Below are 13,947 nucleotides of genomic sequence, written 5' to 3' on the forward strand. Positions count from 1 at the left end.
AGCCTTATTATCATTTAAAAAAAAGTGTAATAACCATTTACACTTATGCTACAGCAGGTCCTTCATCTGCACTGCTGTCAGACAGTACAACGTAAAGTACCACATTCAATAACCTCTGTATCAGGGCCATTTCATCAATCACCTGCTCCATGACTGTAAACTATGCGCTGCCAATGCTGACATTTTGATATTCTGTATAATTTTATCAATTATATTTTTTGCCCTTATATAAATATATATATTTACTGTAATGTTTGCACACTTCCTGTCTTTTTTGCACACCCAGAGTGTTTCTTTAGAGCAGCTGTAACAGGTGAATTTCTCCATTGTGAGATCAGTAAAGGCTTATCATATCTATAAAGACACATCCTGTTAGTATCTGGAGCACAAGCTTTATATTTAAACATGTATGTGATGTTTTATCTTTGTATAATGTGTTTTAATGTTTGACTAGTTCTCAGAATTGCAAGACAAATTTACCTACAGGTACAAATAAAATAACCTAGCCTAACCTACATCTTATCCCACTTTTAAGTAGCATGTCAATGAGGACTTGAGGGTGACTTTGAAAACACCACGACTTGTGTTCAACTTCATCCGTCTTGTTTGGCTAACAGGATGTTCTGCCATTCACATCAAGGTATTGTAGCCCGATTTCACAACAGCAGTTGCTTCACTACATTGCTTCAAATTCTTCTGATTTCACAGGAACTGTTTGGAAACCGGCACTGGCATTGACTAACAAAACAAATAAAATATCCAAATCAACTGTCAACAGTGCAGTAGCAGATGGAAGGAGAGATCCACCTCCCATGGACAGACAGGCTATTGGAAAGGGGCTAATGTATAGATAGGGCAGTGGAGACCGGTGCTGTTTTTAATTGTTGTGTAATTATACTTGTGGATGTGAGGCGACTTTGAGTGTCTAGAAAGGCGCCTGAGAAAAAAATTGCAAGTCAAAGTCAAGTTCCAAGTCCTGTGCATCCAATCTCAAGTCGTTGCAAGCCTTTGGAAACGAGTGAATGCATTTTTTCCACTCTACAACTTGTCTTGGTGAAATTGGTGTTTGATCTGTGCATATAGTGAAGTCACTGAGAAAGAGAGTGCTTGTTTGTGTGAGGGCTCCAGTCGAGGTCGAGTCCCAAGTCTCAATCCACCATAACAAGTCTGTAAAGTAAATAATGTGCAATAAAAGTAGGTTAAATTAGATTACCACATATAGCTGCCTGCATATGTCGCTCTCATGCATTTTCACAAACACAAAGTCACAACAAGAATGAACATTTTGCTCGTTTTAAATCCTTAAAACGACAACAAACATGACTCCAGTCAAGGTCATATTTACACACTGATCAGTGTATTTGACTCTAAAGTTCAGTGTCATGTCCCCACTTTCATGAGTGGGTGGCACAAGTTAAAAGTCTGAGCGGAGCCTCAGATGGGAAGCTGTACAATGGAGAAGTGTGCGGTCCTGCTCTCTGTGCTCGTCCTGGTCTGGACTCCCCTGGGAAAGTCAGCAGAGGTATAGAGACACTTTCTTTTTGGATAGGCCTGTTGCAACACAAATATAGTTTTTTCTTCTTGTCTTTTGTCCATAGGTTCCAGACTACTGCAAACTATTCCCAGATAATGGACCTGGGCCAAGTTGTTTGGCGTACATCCCGCAGTTCTTCTATAACTCCACATCCCAGGAGTGTGAGGAGTTTATTTATGGAGGCTGTGGAGGCAATGAGAACAGATTTGACTCAAAGAAAAAGTGCATGGAGACCTGCAGTGCTCAGCCCTCAGCCCCCACTCGCGCGGGAAAAGTGACACAATTATAGAGAATACTTATACAATGCATAAAAGTCAAACGGCTAATTCATTGTATGCTTTTATAGGTGACGCCACATACTTTCAGCAGAACTAAAACTGGTCCTGAGGAATGCGTTGGTGCCCGCTCTCTGCATCGCACAAAGAGTAAGAATGACTTTACCAAACTTTACCATGTATCTAATACTCAGGAGTGTAGACTTCTTCACTCATATTTACATGGCGAGAGAGGGTGAAACATTCAGCAAACTGTTGGAGTGGGAGGGCACAGCCTTACTCGCAAGGCTATTGGAGCTCACTTCCTGTTTTACAGCAATCTAATACTAATATTCTGACAAAATTGTACAGAAATGACCATAAAAGAAAAAGAAAAATATGCATAAGAGAGTTTGGATGTGCTGCCCATGTGTGGATGGATTTCTGAATGGTACTCCATGTTTCCCCTATCCATCCAAAACATGCACTAGGGAGACAAAAACCTAGAAATAGCTACTTCTGACCAAGATCCTGGCTCAAGGTCTGGAGATGGGTACCGAGACGTTGGTTGAAGGATGGATCGAATGCAGTGGACAGTTTGCAATACAAACATTAACATGCGTGGGTTGAAGCAGAACTAAGCAACTCATGCCCCGAGAGGCCATAAGCACAATTGCAAGTGTCGTAGTATGTTGCGTTTTTTTTTACTCATTAATTGTCCGTGAGAGTAAATACTACGCTGACAGAAAAGACAAAGGGAGAGAGGGATATTGTACATCCAATTACACAATGGAGATCATATGTTTCACTCAAACCTGGCTGTTAATGCTGTTTAAGTGGTGCTAGCCCACAGTTAGCTTTGCCTGTTAGCCTATTAGCTTCTTCTTTTTGATTCTATTAGTATGTATTGGGGACTGCGACGTATTACCCCCAGAGGGACTATGAAAGGGATTTATCAAAATAGCCAACACCAGGACTAAACAAGTGAACTGAACTTAATGTAAATAAGTTGGATTGATCTAAATGATCAGTTACACACAATGAATATCCTTGCTGTATTGCAGATGCCTGTGACCAAGAACCAGAGGCTGGGCCCTGCTTGGGATACTTCCCTCACTTCTTCTACAATGCCACCTCAGGGAAATGTGAGATTTTCATTTATGGAGGCTGTGGAGGCAATCCTAACAGATTCAAATCATTAACGATTTGTCAGATGTATTGTCGGGCTGTTCCTCAATTCAATGCAACAGGTTTGATCTTGTTTGAACTATCTTTGTCCAAAGTTTTCAGCCATCTCAACGGTCTCTTTTGTAGAGGTGTGTAACCTGGCTCCGGAGACAGGCCCATGTAAGGCAGCTTTCCCACAGCTGTATTACAACCCACAGTCTCAGCGATGCGAGCCCTTTATTTATGGAGGCTGTGAGGGCAACGATAACCGTTTTGAGTCCATTGAGAACTGCATGCGGATTTGTCATCCCGGAGGCAGCGATGTGGTAAGGCTTCGAAACGCTCAAAGGACAGTGGATTCAAACCTCTTGTAATTCCTTCAGTTCTGTTGAGTAGTGCAAAATCAATAACATACATACATACATACAAGTACATATACCATACTCTCAATCATGGCTGTCGTTGGATTCAAGTTCACAGCCTTTAGTCTGAGTGAATATTTTCCAGAATAAGATCAATATGATTAGAAGATTTTCTGTATCAGACTATACACCTGACCAGTGGAATGTATAGGAGTAATAATAACTCTTACATATGCACTTACAGCTGGATGTCCATTAATCGTACCGGTGTTGCTTTATTTACAGATCACGCCACTTGTCTCTCGAGTAGGGCAACGAGTCAATGGTGAGGATTACATTTTTTATGTTGGCAAACTATAAGTGTAAAGTACTTTGGGGCTTGTGGTCAGGGGCTTGTCCAAAGGGGGTTATGGAGGACATGGGCCCCCTGGTAGGATTCTTCATGACAATTGTATCAAATTAAGAGGATTTGCTGAGAGGCTGATGGCTCAATCCAGAACACGGTCTCATTTATCGACCCGGCCCAGATGAACTGACGCTGTGGTGGAGACATGGAGACATTTTGGAAGCATACAACATGAACAGCTGTGAATTTTGTCCTTTCATTTTGCTCTTTGTACAGCTTGTAACCTGCCGCCTGAGACTGGTCGTTGTCGTGCGCACATACCACGCTTCTTCTACAACTCCACGACAAACAAATGTGAAAAATTCATTTATGGAGGCTGTGGAGGAAATAACAACAGATTTGTTTCTGCGAGGGAGTGTCATCTGAACTGTCACCAGAAAGTCCAACAGGTATTAATGAGGACCCACTGTTTCAGGCAGAGCCACGTAGTGTACTGGTCACCAAAAGACTTTACATACAGTATACAGTAGCCTATAGTGTAACCATGTGCAACTTTGTTTTTTGTTATTGCAGCCGACAGAAACACCTGGAACTGACCCAACTGGTAATTGCAAAACATCAACATTTAGTTCATAGATAAGAGCAGAGGTTGGCAAGTGGGCGAGTGCACACTCTCCCTCGTCATGGACCATCAAGCTCCTGAGGGTGGCTAAAGCTGAAGAACCCCTTTCTACCGTTTGCACACAGATACAAAATCTAACCCCCGAGCAAATCGACAGTATCTCAGTATTCTGGAGAGCTTAGATCGCTGTTGAGTGTAACTCTACTTCTCAAAATGATCTTGGGGTCCAAAGGAGACTGTATGTCGGAGGCCGGATTTGGTCATGGAGCCTGACATTGCCTACCCATGGTTTTCATAAAAATGAAAAAACGGGAGGAGAAACAGAGTAGCCATTTAATGCAGGAATAAGCCACCGTTTGTTTGTTTGTTTGTTTGTTTGTTTGTTTGTTTGTTTGTTTGTTTGTTTGTTTGTTTGTTTGTTTGTTTGTTTGTTTGTTAATCATTTGGTTATTGATTAATACCACAGAAAAAAAGAGAAGCTGATAAACGCTCTAATATTAAATTACATCAAAAATAAAAATACATGTAAACACCTTGTTACAATATTAGGTATTTTTTTGGTTTAGATGATTAGCACACAATTTCATTGTTGACTGTCCTTTTGTCTCTTTCAGAAACTTGTCTCCAACCATCAGAGACGGGTCCTTGCCACGCTCGCATTCCACGCTATTACTACAACCAAGAAACAAAGACATGTGATAAATTTTATTATGGAGGCTGCAAAGGCAACCAGAATAATTTTGTAAATGAAGAGAAGTGCATGAAGAAATGTAAGAAGGATTAGTGCGATGACCAAACAGCACGTCAACAAATTCATGTCAAACAATAAAGAATAAAAATAATTGATTTGAATGTCATATGTAAATGATAAATGTAGACGACATAAAGGCCAGTCCAGCTGTATTGATTCAATGGAGTGTGGTTGTGAATCTACCTGGTGACCTGAGCATTTGTGTTTACAGTGGGGAAAATCCAATAGAAACTCTATGGGGAACTGACCAAATACTTTTTTTCCCCACTGTATTTCAAATATAATTATTTATTGCCTCCTGACTACCAGGAAAAAAATGTCATCCAATCTCTTAAAAATCTTTGTACGGTAATAAATGATAAAAATCATAAGAATCAAAAGTATCATTAAGATAAAGTATCATGTGTCCACTACAGTGGACATCAGAATGCTGTACGTGTGAAAGTGAACCTTGTTGGCAAAGTTAGTCCCAAAGAAAATATCACAAGGTAAAATAAGAATGAGTTTAACGTCCAAAAAACTGTCCATCATCACTTTGGTTTCACATTGTTGGAATGACACTTCAAAAGCAATTCCCCACAGAGGAAGGCCTTGCACTTTGTGCATGAGTAATACCCGTATACAGAAGGTTACCAAGGCCTCACCCCATCACATTTGGTATCACTGAAAAGCTCGAAATGTCCTCTGCAGACGCCAAAACAAGTTAATTCAGCTGGTGGGAGATATTCAGGTTTAGAAATGTCCTCTACAGAAAACCATTTAGCATTGCTGTTAGTCAGGAGGTGAGAAATATATTCATCAGGTGGTGACAGCATTAGTGTTTTAGCCCTATTGTTTATTAGCCCTATTTGTGTCCCATTGCTTAAAGGAAAACAAACAAAAACAACATAAGCAGTGATAAGTCAGTGATTATTGTATTTATTATATTATTTATATCTATAATGTTCCTGTCTGTAGTTAAATATTCAAATATGGCATTGCACATCTATTTAATGTTTAATGTTTCATGAATGAATGAATTCATGAATGGTTTATTTTGGTTGATTGATGATGATGAATGCTCATGTAGCTACAGCATATCTGATAAGTGCCATTGATGTGCTTATACTTGCTCATTTTAGACATTAGACAGTTACATGTCAAAAGAAAGAAAGACATGAAAGACAGACAAGAATTAGGACAGTTTATTGCATGTTTTTGTCTCGTTTAACGGATCTTGTTTTGTGTTCCTTAGGTGCCACTGCATGCAACAGATTGAGACCCTCACCGTGACCTCTCTTCTTAGTTTGCTTTGAGAAGGTCTCCATCTAAAAACAAGTATTTCAGTTCAGACAAACACGCAGAGCAATGTATGTGATCAGTTGAGGTCTCACCATCTTTGACCACTCCACAGTACTCCTCGCACTCGGCCTTGGTGTAGAACTTGTTGCCATTGGTCTGACAGAAGCCCTTTTTGTAGGGCACACACAGACCAACGCTGGAGTCGAAGGCCCACGTGGATGATTGTGCACTGCAGGGCTCACCCATCAGGGGGAGTCGACACACAGCTGGAGGCAGCACAGGAATTTTAATACGCACAATAATCCATGTATCCATCCTGGCCTGTACAAAGCTGTGTGTCCATACCTTCAGTGCGACACCTCTGCAGGCAGTCTCTTTCATTCACAAAGTTATTCTGGTTACCCAGGCAGCCTCCATATGCAAACGTCTGACAGCTCATCAGAGTGGCATTGTAGAAGTATCGCTCCCTCACTCCATAGCAGGGCCCAGCGTCCGGAGCTGACATACAGGCCGCTGGGAGCAAAAGTACATATCACAGTCCAATTAAAAATGTACTTCTGTAGTTCTGACTCTAGTGTATATAAGTGCAATTTGTGTATAGCTTTACCTGTGCCATTGAAGAGAGTGTCATCCTCATCACCAGACCCCTCTGTTTCAACAGGAGCCAAAGAGGGCACCGCAGCCCTCCGCACTCTCTGTGGGGTGACAGCTTTTGTCAAACCATACTATACCCATACTGTACCTACCTGTAACATAGCAACCTATCAACACCATGGTTATATTCCTTCCTTCCTTCCTTCCTTCCTTCCTTCCTTCCTTCCTTCCTTCCTTCCTTCCTTCCTTCCTTCCTTCCTTCCTTCCTTCCTTCCTTCCTTCCTTCCTCCCTTCCTCCCTCCCTTCCTCCCTTCCTCCCTCCCTCCCTCCCTTCCTTCCTTCCTTCCTTCCTTCCTTCCTTCCTTCCTTCCTTCCTTCCTTCCTTCCTTCCTTCCTTCCTTCCTCCCTTCCTCCCCTCCCTCCCTCCCTCCCTCCCTCCCTCCCTTCCTTCCTTCCTTCCTTCCTTCCTTGTACAAACACAGATATACTGCCATCTGGTGGTCATATTTTCTATGATTAAAAAGTGACCATTTGTTTTGGTTCTTCCTTTTTCTTAAACTTTTCAAACTAAGCACAACTTATGAATATTATGTAAACATTTGACCTGAAGAAGCCCAAATACCACCAGTGGTACACATACCCCAGTTTCAGACCTTTGCTCTGCTACACCGCCTACACAAACCTGATCAGGTGACCAGAGCCTATCCAGAGGGCAATGTCGGTGCTGCATGATTTGTAAAAGGCCTGACAAACAAAGCATGTCCTAACAGCATCAACTCTTGCATTCACTTAACAGGAGCAATTGAGATTCTGCGTCCAGCTCGTGCCAGCTCTGTATAACTTTATATGTGCATTACCGGAGCCTCGGGTTGAGCCGATGGTGCAGCCACCTGCTCTCCAGGAACACAGTCACCTACAGAGGAGTCGCACAACAACAGGTCTCAGCAGGACACATGTTTTATTCTGGTACTGGTGTCTTTGAAGAGTTCATTACAATTGTCTGTTATCCAAAAAAAGTAGATTTATGAATGAAAAATAGCACATGCGTTAAATACTACTTAAAGGGACACTGCGTAACATGTTGGATCATACTGTTGCCAGGAATACAAAACATAAATGAAATGAAAATGTGTTGAGATAAATGCTTTTTTCTTCTATTTATTGAGTGAAGCTGCGTGGCTTTAAGGTTTATTGAGGACGGTATCGCTTTAGATTAAGGTGTGCTCATTAAGTATTATAAACATTAGTAATCATTTTAGGATTAGGGTTAGGGTTAAGCCTAAGGTTAGGGTGGGCTATGAATAAGCGTATTATTTAGATTCAAGATTCAAGTGATTCAAGATTAGGGCTTATTAGTACTTTATGAATACTTAACGAGAACACCTTAATATAAAGCATTGCCGTGAGGACTATTTTACTGTTTATACATTTTGAATCCAGTTGTATTTAATTATTTTCAAGTGGATTTGAAACAATCATGATTCTGCTCTTCACTGTGCTTTACCTTTGTTTTCTTTTATGATGATGAAGTCATCGCTGATTCCCTGTTGCCTGGCCAGGGTCTTGAAGTCTTCCAAAATGGTGGGTCTTACATCTTTGGTGCGGCCTGTCGTTCAGATTCAGTTAAAACAGATGTATTTATAATCCCATGCACATGATGAAACTTACTGTAAAGTTTGACGGAAACGCTATCGCCCGTTGGTTTCTTTTTGTTCATGATGAAAATGGCGTACTCATTGTAGTTTGTGTGGACCACATAGGCGTCCACATCTGCATTCCATTCTGAAGGACAGGCAGTTGTTTGTATCAAAAAAAGGCTGAATTGGAAAGTGGCAAAGGAACCTACTTGGAACATGGTAGAAGAATCGGCCTGCTGTGCTTGTCAAGTCATATTCTCCAGATATCTCCATGCATGAGCCCTGCCTGGACGATCACAATGCTTCACTTAGGTGGTGTGGGCTTATACACACAGCACTGAAGTGTTTTTTGAAATACAGACTTGAGCATAGTGCGCGTCATCTTTAGTTTCTGTCCGGTTCCTCTGCCCAGCACCAGTTTGCCGATTGCTGCGTCTCCTCTGCGGTGCTGCATGTGGCTGCATTTTGTGGCCACCGCCAAATCGTACCACGTGCCCAAAAACTGACAGAGCATATTGTGATTATGCATCTGACAAAAACACAACACCAGATACAGCACGTGTAGATAGATTCATTAAAAGTAAACACGCTGACCTGACTAAGATCGAAGTTCTCCTGTGTGGGATACGAAGGCTCTGAGGCCAGTGGAACAGCCTGTACACTCCATGTCCATCCCAGGACCAGCACACACAGCAGAACCCTGGACATCCTTTCAGCTCCTCTCCGTCTAGTCTATCCCAACGTCTATCAGGGAGAAGAGTGTCTCCCGGGGCAACAACCTTTGTTATTTGTGATTATGGGATGTGTGCTCACTTGTGCAGGAGAAAACAAACAGGCACAGAGCAAAGTTCCCCCACCATCTTTTTCACTGTGTGTGTGTGCGTGTGTGTGTGTGCATGTGCATGTGTGTGTGTGTGTGTGTGTGTGTGTGTGACCTCTCGAAATCAATGTTCATCAAGATTTCACAAGGTTCCTGACAAATAAGCCTCTAAACCAGAGTTGTGTTATATCATCAATAATCCAAATGATCATATGACCCCTTAAAAGTCCTTTACTCTGTATAATATATTGCCCTGCCGAGGTGTGACAATGTGAACTGACTAAAGCTGGTGGATCAAGGTGTCAGTGGGAACATGTGGTAATGAACTACCTGGAACAAAAGCTTTGGATAAAATAGTTTATTTTACAGGGAATTCATGCAAAGTCCATTTCTGCAGGTCGTCATGTCAAGGGAAAATTCAGGGATGGGCAGTTTCTGTTGTCAGTTGCTCACAGTGGCCTGAAAAGATCAATTCATAAATCAGTCAAATATAAATAAACACTATATATTGTGTATATGTATATGTACCTCTGTCCTGATTCTCGATGATTGCCTTGTCATTGATCCCCTGTCGTCTCACTAGTGTTTTAAAGTTCTCCTTGATGGTCTCACTTGCATCCCTGCTCCGACCTATGAGCAAAACGCTTTGAACTAATATTGGGGTTGTTTTTGTCACAATATCAATACATTATTTACTTACTGTAAAGTTTAGCGATCAGTGTTTGGTTAGCAGCAGGGCGCTCTGTGCTGACAAAGACCATCAGGGCATATTCCACATAGTTTGTATCAGCCACAAACACATCAACATCTGCATCAAACTCTGCAGCATTCAGAAGATACAAGCAGAGGCGGGGAGAGTGAAAATGAAATATGTGGAATCAATGGAAATGTGCCCTTGGCTACAATCTGGTGTGGCATGAGAGTTATGCACTGTTCCAACCAAGTAAACAAAGAAAAAATATGGCAATATTAAACGTTTGGCACTTGTGAAAATAGTGACCAAATGGTTAAGTTAAGAAAGAGTAGAATTCTGAAGGGTGCTTTAAAGCAGGGGTACAGGCAACGTCAGGCCTAGGGGCAAAATCCAGCCCTGTCACACAGAACCTCCGGCCCCAAGATGATGTTAAGAAGTATTTCATTTTGACGAGATCAAATACCTGTTAGAGTATACTCTGAGAATGCACAAAATGCTGTAAATACCTGAAATATTTCCTAAAGGTCCCTGTTCATATATGATGGGCATCCATGGGATTTTCATAACTTGGTGCTTTACTTTTGCCTAAGATGAGGAGACCTGGCCTTGTGATGAAGAGGAAAACTGACCTGCCGCAAAGCAAACTTGGTAAACTCAACCATTTATTACGGAAATATAAAAGTTACAATACAAGATAAAGTGATATGTAAACGTAAACTATGCACCTCTGATACAAGCTCACTTTTTTATTCATTGTACTGTATATAGGATGCCTCTATTTACTGTTTAATTGTCTGCACATTTCCTGTCTATTGTTGAGAGCTGAATGTAACAAGTGAATTTCGCCATTGTGAGATCAATCAAGGCTTATCTTATCTTTACTTTACATCACAGTAATAACACGTTAGGATATAATTAATAAGGTAACTAACTAAGGTTTGGTGAAATTAAATCACTCTGCGCCCGGTTTCCATTCACAAGCTCTAAATAACCATGATATTGGTGTAACTCGGTCTTTATACCGGGTTATGATTGATCATATTAACATGTAATTAAGTGTAATGACAAAGCTAACCTGTTTCTTGGGTAATTACTGCCATGTATCATCATTACACTTACAGAAATACTCTGCGATCTAAAATTGAAGACATATATTACTGACTGGGAACGTGGTAGAAAAACCTCCCCGGGGTCTCTGTTAGACTGTAGTTGGAGGATGTTGTTTTACAGGATTCATTTCTGTAACGACAGAAAGAAATGGTACTTACAATGCTAAAGGCCACAGACTCAGAAGAAAAGTCAACTCCTTACTTCTCATGCTGCGGCAACTACTAAAGTAAAAGTAAATTCTGTTTATTTGTGAGTGTGTAGCCAAAAGATTACACTATAGCAAGTATTAAAGCATTTCTATGTGAATCAGAAAGACATTATACAAATCTGCCAATCGCCAAATGGTCATGCTGGGTCACTGTGGAGAGCTCTGACAAAACTTAGTTAAAGGTGCATTATTATATTTGTGCGTATTTGACCTCAGTGACCGAGCGGCTGTATGAAAAGATGAAAATCTACAAAACAAAAAGGTCAATGATGCACAAATATCAAGTTGTTGTTTTGTTTTTTTGCATTAAAGTTGCATAATCTACCTTTAAGTTGCATGTACATAAACATGAAATGACATGTTGAGATGTTACTGTGTGTAATCCTTTTATATGGAGATGCTTTGTGCGTCACAGCTTAGAAGTAGGACTGACCTGGGAGAAGTGGCGGTGACAGTAATGTTGCCCACTGTGGCCGCACTGTGTTGTAGATCTAAAACAACAACTGCAGAGTTTCTCGTCTTACGCTGCATGAAGTGCGGACATGTTGAAACAACGGCCACCTCAAACCACCTTCCCAAGAACTGTCAAGCACAAAGTGTCAGTCCGAATGAAAAGCTACTTGTTTAAATCCAGATTACACACACACTCACTTGTCCGAGAGTGAAATTGTCCTGTGTGATGAAAGGAGAGGCTCCAAAAGTTGACCAAGCTCCAATAAGACATAACATCGAGCTGAAAGCCTTGAGCATGTTGTCACAAAGAACAGTCGCCCGATATTTAAAAGTAGGTCATACAAGTGTGTTTTCTCTTTAAATTTTCCACCAGACTTTGGTCGGGGGTATTTGAGGCTAAATAAACAATCAATGAACATAGAGCCATCAAGGTGTTTTCACCGATTGTACCACTACGCTAAGCCAAAGTCATTGTTGTAGACAAGAATATCACTTCAAATGTATTTACACATAGTACACATTATATTACATATCATTAAGCTGTCAAAATATTAGTATAGTAAGTAACCAATAGTTATTTAATAAAGTAATAAGAATCTAATTCCCAGTTTTACTATTGTAATTGCAAAACATTACTACAAATCTAGTGGATTTAATTCTTACTCCCTAACATTGCAAAGTAGAAAATCAAAAGGAATTACATTTAACTTTTAACTTTTAGTATAGTTTGTGGGTAGAAAACAATGACACATAAGTTGTCAAAGTTAACGCTTTAACTCACGAAGAAGCAAAAAAGACTGAATGCATAAATCAAGGATTAATCACAAATGAATTGCATTATATGCTGCATCTGGAGCCCACGTTTCCTGAAGGCAGAGCAGGTCGTCCCCATCAGGTATATTTACCCAAGGCATTTGTGGACATGGATTTATTATGAAACACAGTGCCTGGACTTGCATTTTGAATTGGGCTTTTTTTTCTCCACGTGGATTTAATTTAATTTTAACATTTTTTGTTTGTTAAAGGGGGGGTATTATGCAATATCGACTTTTTCAAGCTTTACATCATGTTATTATGCCATTCCCTTATTAAAAACAAGCCTGAAGTGTTGCCTTGGCACATTCACGTTTTTTTGAGTAATCTGTAAAAACTCAGCCACAGACAGCGTGTGGAGGGGGCGTGTCGGAAAGGGTCTGAGGTTCTTAAAGAGACAGAGGCCTATTTCAAGATATTTGCTACAGCCATTTTTAGAGAGCAATTTTATACAAGGCAGTTATTTTAATTTACTGCATTTACAAACGAACAGAAGGTTTCATCATCCTTGTAGTGTGCTATAGACTGGTGCTATGTGATTGGAAAAAGCATAATACCCCCTCTTTAATGAACAAATGCTCTAAATATATGTTTGCCTAGATACTTAATTTACCTGAACTTTATATTGTCTTGGACACCGACTGTTTGACCCTCTCCTGTTAGGTAGTCTAAGGCAACATCCGGCGTGGTGTGTTTACATGCATGTATCCATGTTCGTTAACACGCACTGTTGCGACTAATGGGCGAGGAAAGCCCTTCTCTTTGGTCCTCATGGCGGGGAGCTAACATTGCTGTAATACCACCTCCTGGTGGCCAGGGGCGACTCTAAAAGACACTTTGGAAACAGGATTCTAATGGAGCTTTGGACCTCGTTTAAACTGCTTTAAAGGTCCTATATCATGCAAAATCGACTTTTTTGAGCTTTTAGCCATGTTGTTATGCTATTTCCTTATCAAAAACACCCCCAGAGTGGTTTGTGGCTTCATTCACGCAGCTCTCAGTAATCCTCCTGAATCCTGCTCTCTGAGCAGCTGCGCCTCCCTCTCCTGGTGAACGACTGACCTGTTCAGTTGGGACGTCACAGCGGAACGGAAGTGCTCGACGTCTGTAATGCAATGTCTTACAGCCTGATTTTAAATTGTAAAACAGCTTTTTCATTATATCTGTTGTAAGAGAGAAACAAAGAGAAAAAAAAAGTGAAGGAAAAAAAAAAAAAGAAAGGATGTGCCCGAGGTGCTTCCAGGTCAGCTGTGGCCAAAACAAACACATCCCCTGAGCGTCTGAACAGATCAGTCATGTTT

At 40.8% G+C, this 13,947-nt stretch overlaps 1 protein-coding gene and 3 long non-coding RNA genes across 4 annotated transcripts; 2 read left to right on the top strand and 2 right to left on the bottom strand.

The window, feature by feature from the left end:
• The first annotated feature begins 1,878 nt into the window (after positions 1–1,878).
• On the top strand, positions 1,879–3,723 carry LOC306959817. The gene is made up of 4 exons (XR_013792647.1): positions 1,879–1,959; positions 2,853–3,038; positions 3,103–3,281; positions 3,603–3,723. It is a non-coding gene; the product is annotated as an uncharacterized lncRNA (long non-coding RNA).
• A 209-nt stretch (positions 3,724–3,932) lies between these two features.
• Positions 3,933–5,137, top strand: LOC306959687. The gene is made up of 3 exons (XR_013792635.1): positions 3,933–4,112; positions 4,237–4,267; positions 4,900–5,137. It is a non-coding gene; the product is annotated as an uncharacterized lncRNA (long non-coding RNA).
• A 1,047-nt stretch (positions 5,138–6,184) lies between these two features.
• ambp (alpha-1-microglobulin/bikunin precursor) lies at positions 6,185–9,320 on the bottom strand. Its single transcript, XM_079551857.1, has 10 exons — positions 9,143–9,320; positions 8,911–9,050; positions 8,758–8,834; positions 8,580–8,693; positions 8,416–8,517; positions 7,769–7,824; positions 6,925–7,012; positions 6,663–6,830; positions 6,410–6,583; positions 6,185–6,343 (listed from the first exon to the last, which is right to left on the bottom strand). Exons 1-10 carry the CDS (start codon positions 9,254–9,256, stop codon positions 6,318–6,320), a joined length of 1,059 nt encoding a protein of 352 aa, XP_079407983.1. The 5' UTR covers positions 9,257–9,320; the 3' UTR covers positions 6,185–6,317.
• A 431-nt stretch (positions 9,321–9,751) lies between these two features.
• LOC306959473 lies at positions 9,752–11,303 on the bottom strand. Its single transcript, XR_013792621.1, has 4 exons — positions 11,225–11,303; positions 10,069–10,188; positions 9,897–9,998; positions 9,752–9,827 (listed from the first exon to the last, which is right to left on the bottom strand). It is a non-coding gene; the product is annotated as an uncharacterized lncRNA (long non-coding RNA).
• Between the last annotated feature and the right edge of the window lie 2,644 nt (positions 11,304–13,947).

The sequence above is a fragment of the Gobius niger genome (assembly GCF_951799975.1).
Source record: "Gobius niger genome assembly, chromosome: 2".
NCBI classification, from domain to species: Eukaryota; Metazoa; Chordata; class Actinopteri; order Gobiiformes; family Gobiidae; genus Gobius; species Gobius niger.

Excerpts from the sequence above, each read along its gene's own strand:
- ambp (XM_079551857.1), bottom strand. The coding sequence starts at position 9,256 with ATGTCCAGGGTTCTGCTGTGTGTGCTGGTCCTGGGATGGACATGGAGT. Across the intron at positions 8,835-8,910 it reads ATGACGCGCACTATGCTCAA|GCAGGGCTCATGCATGGAGA; the intron begins GTCTGTATTTCA and ends GTGATCGTCCAG. Across the intron at positions 7,013-7,768 it reads CGGCTCAACCCGAGGCTCCG|AGAGTGCGGAGGGCTGCGGT; the intron begins GTAATGCACATA and ends GTCACCCCACAG.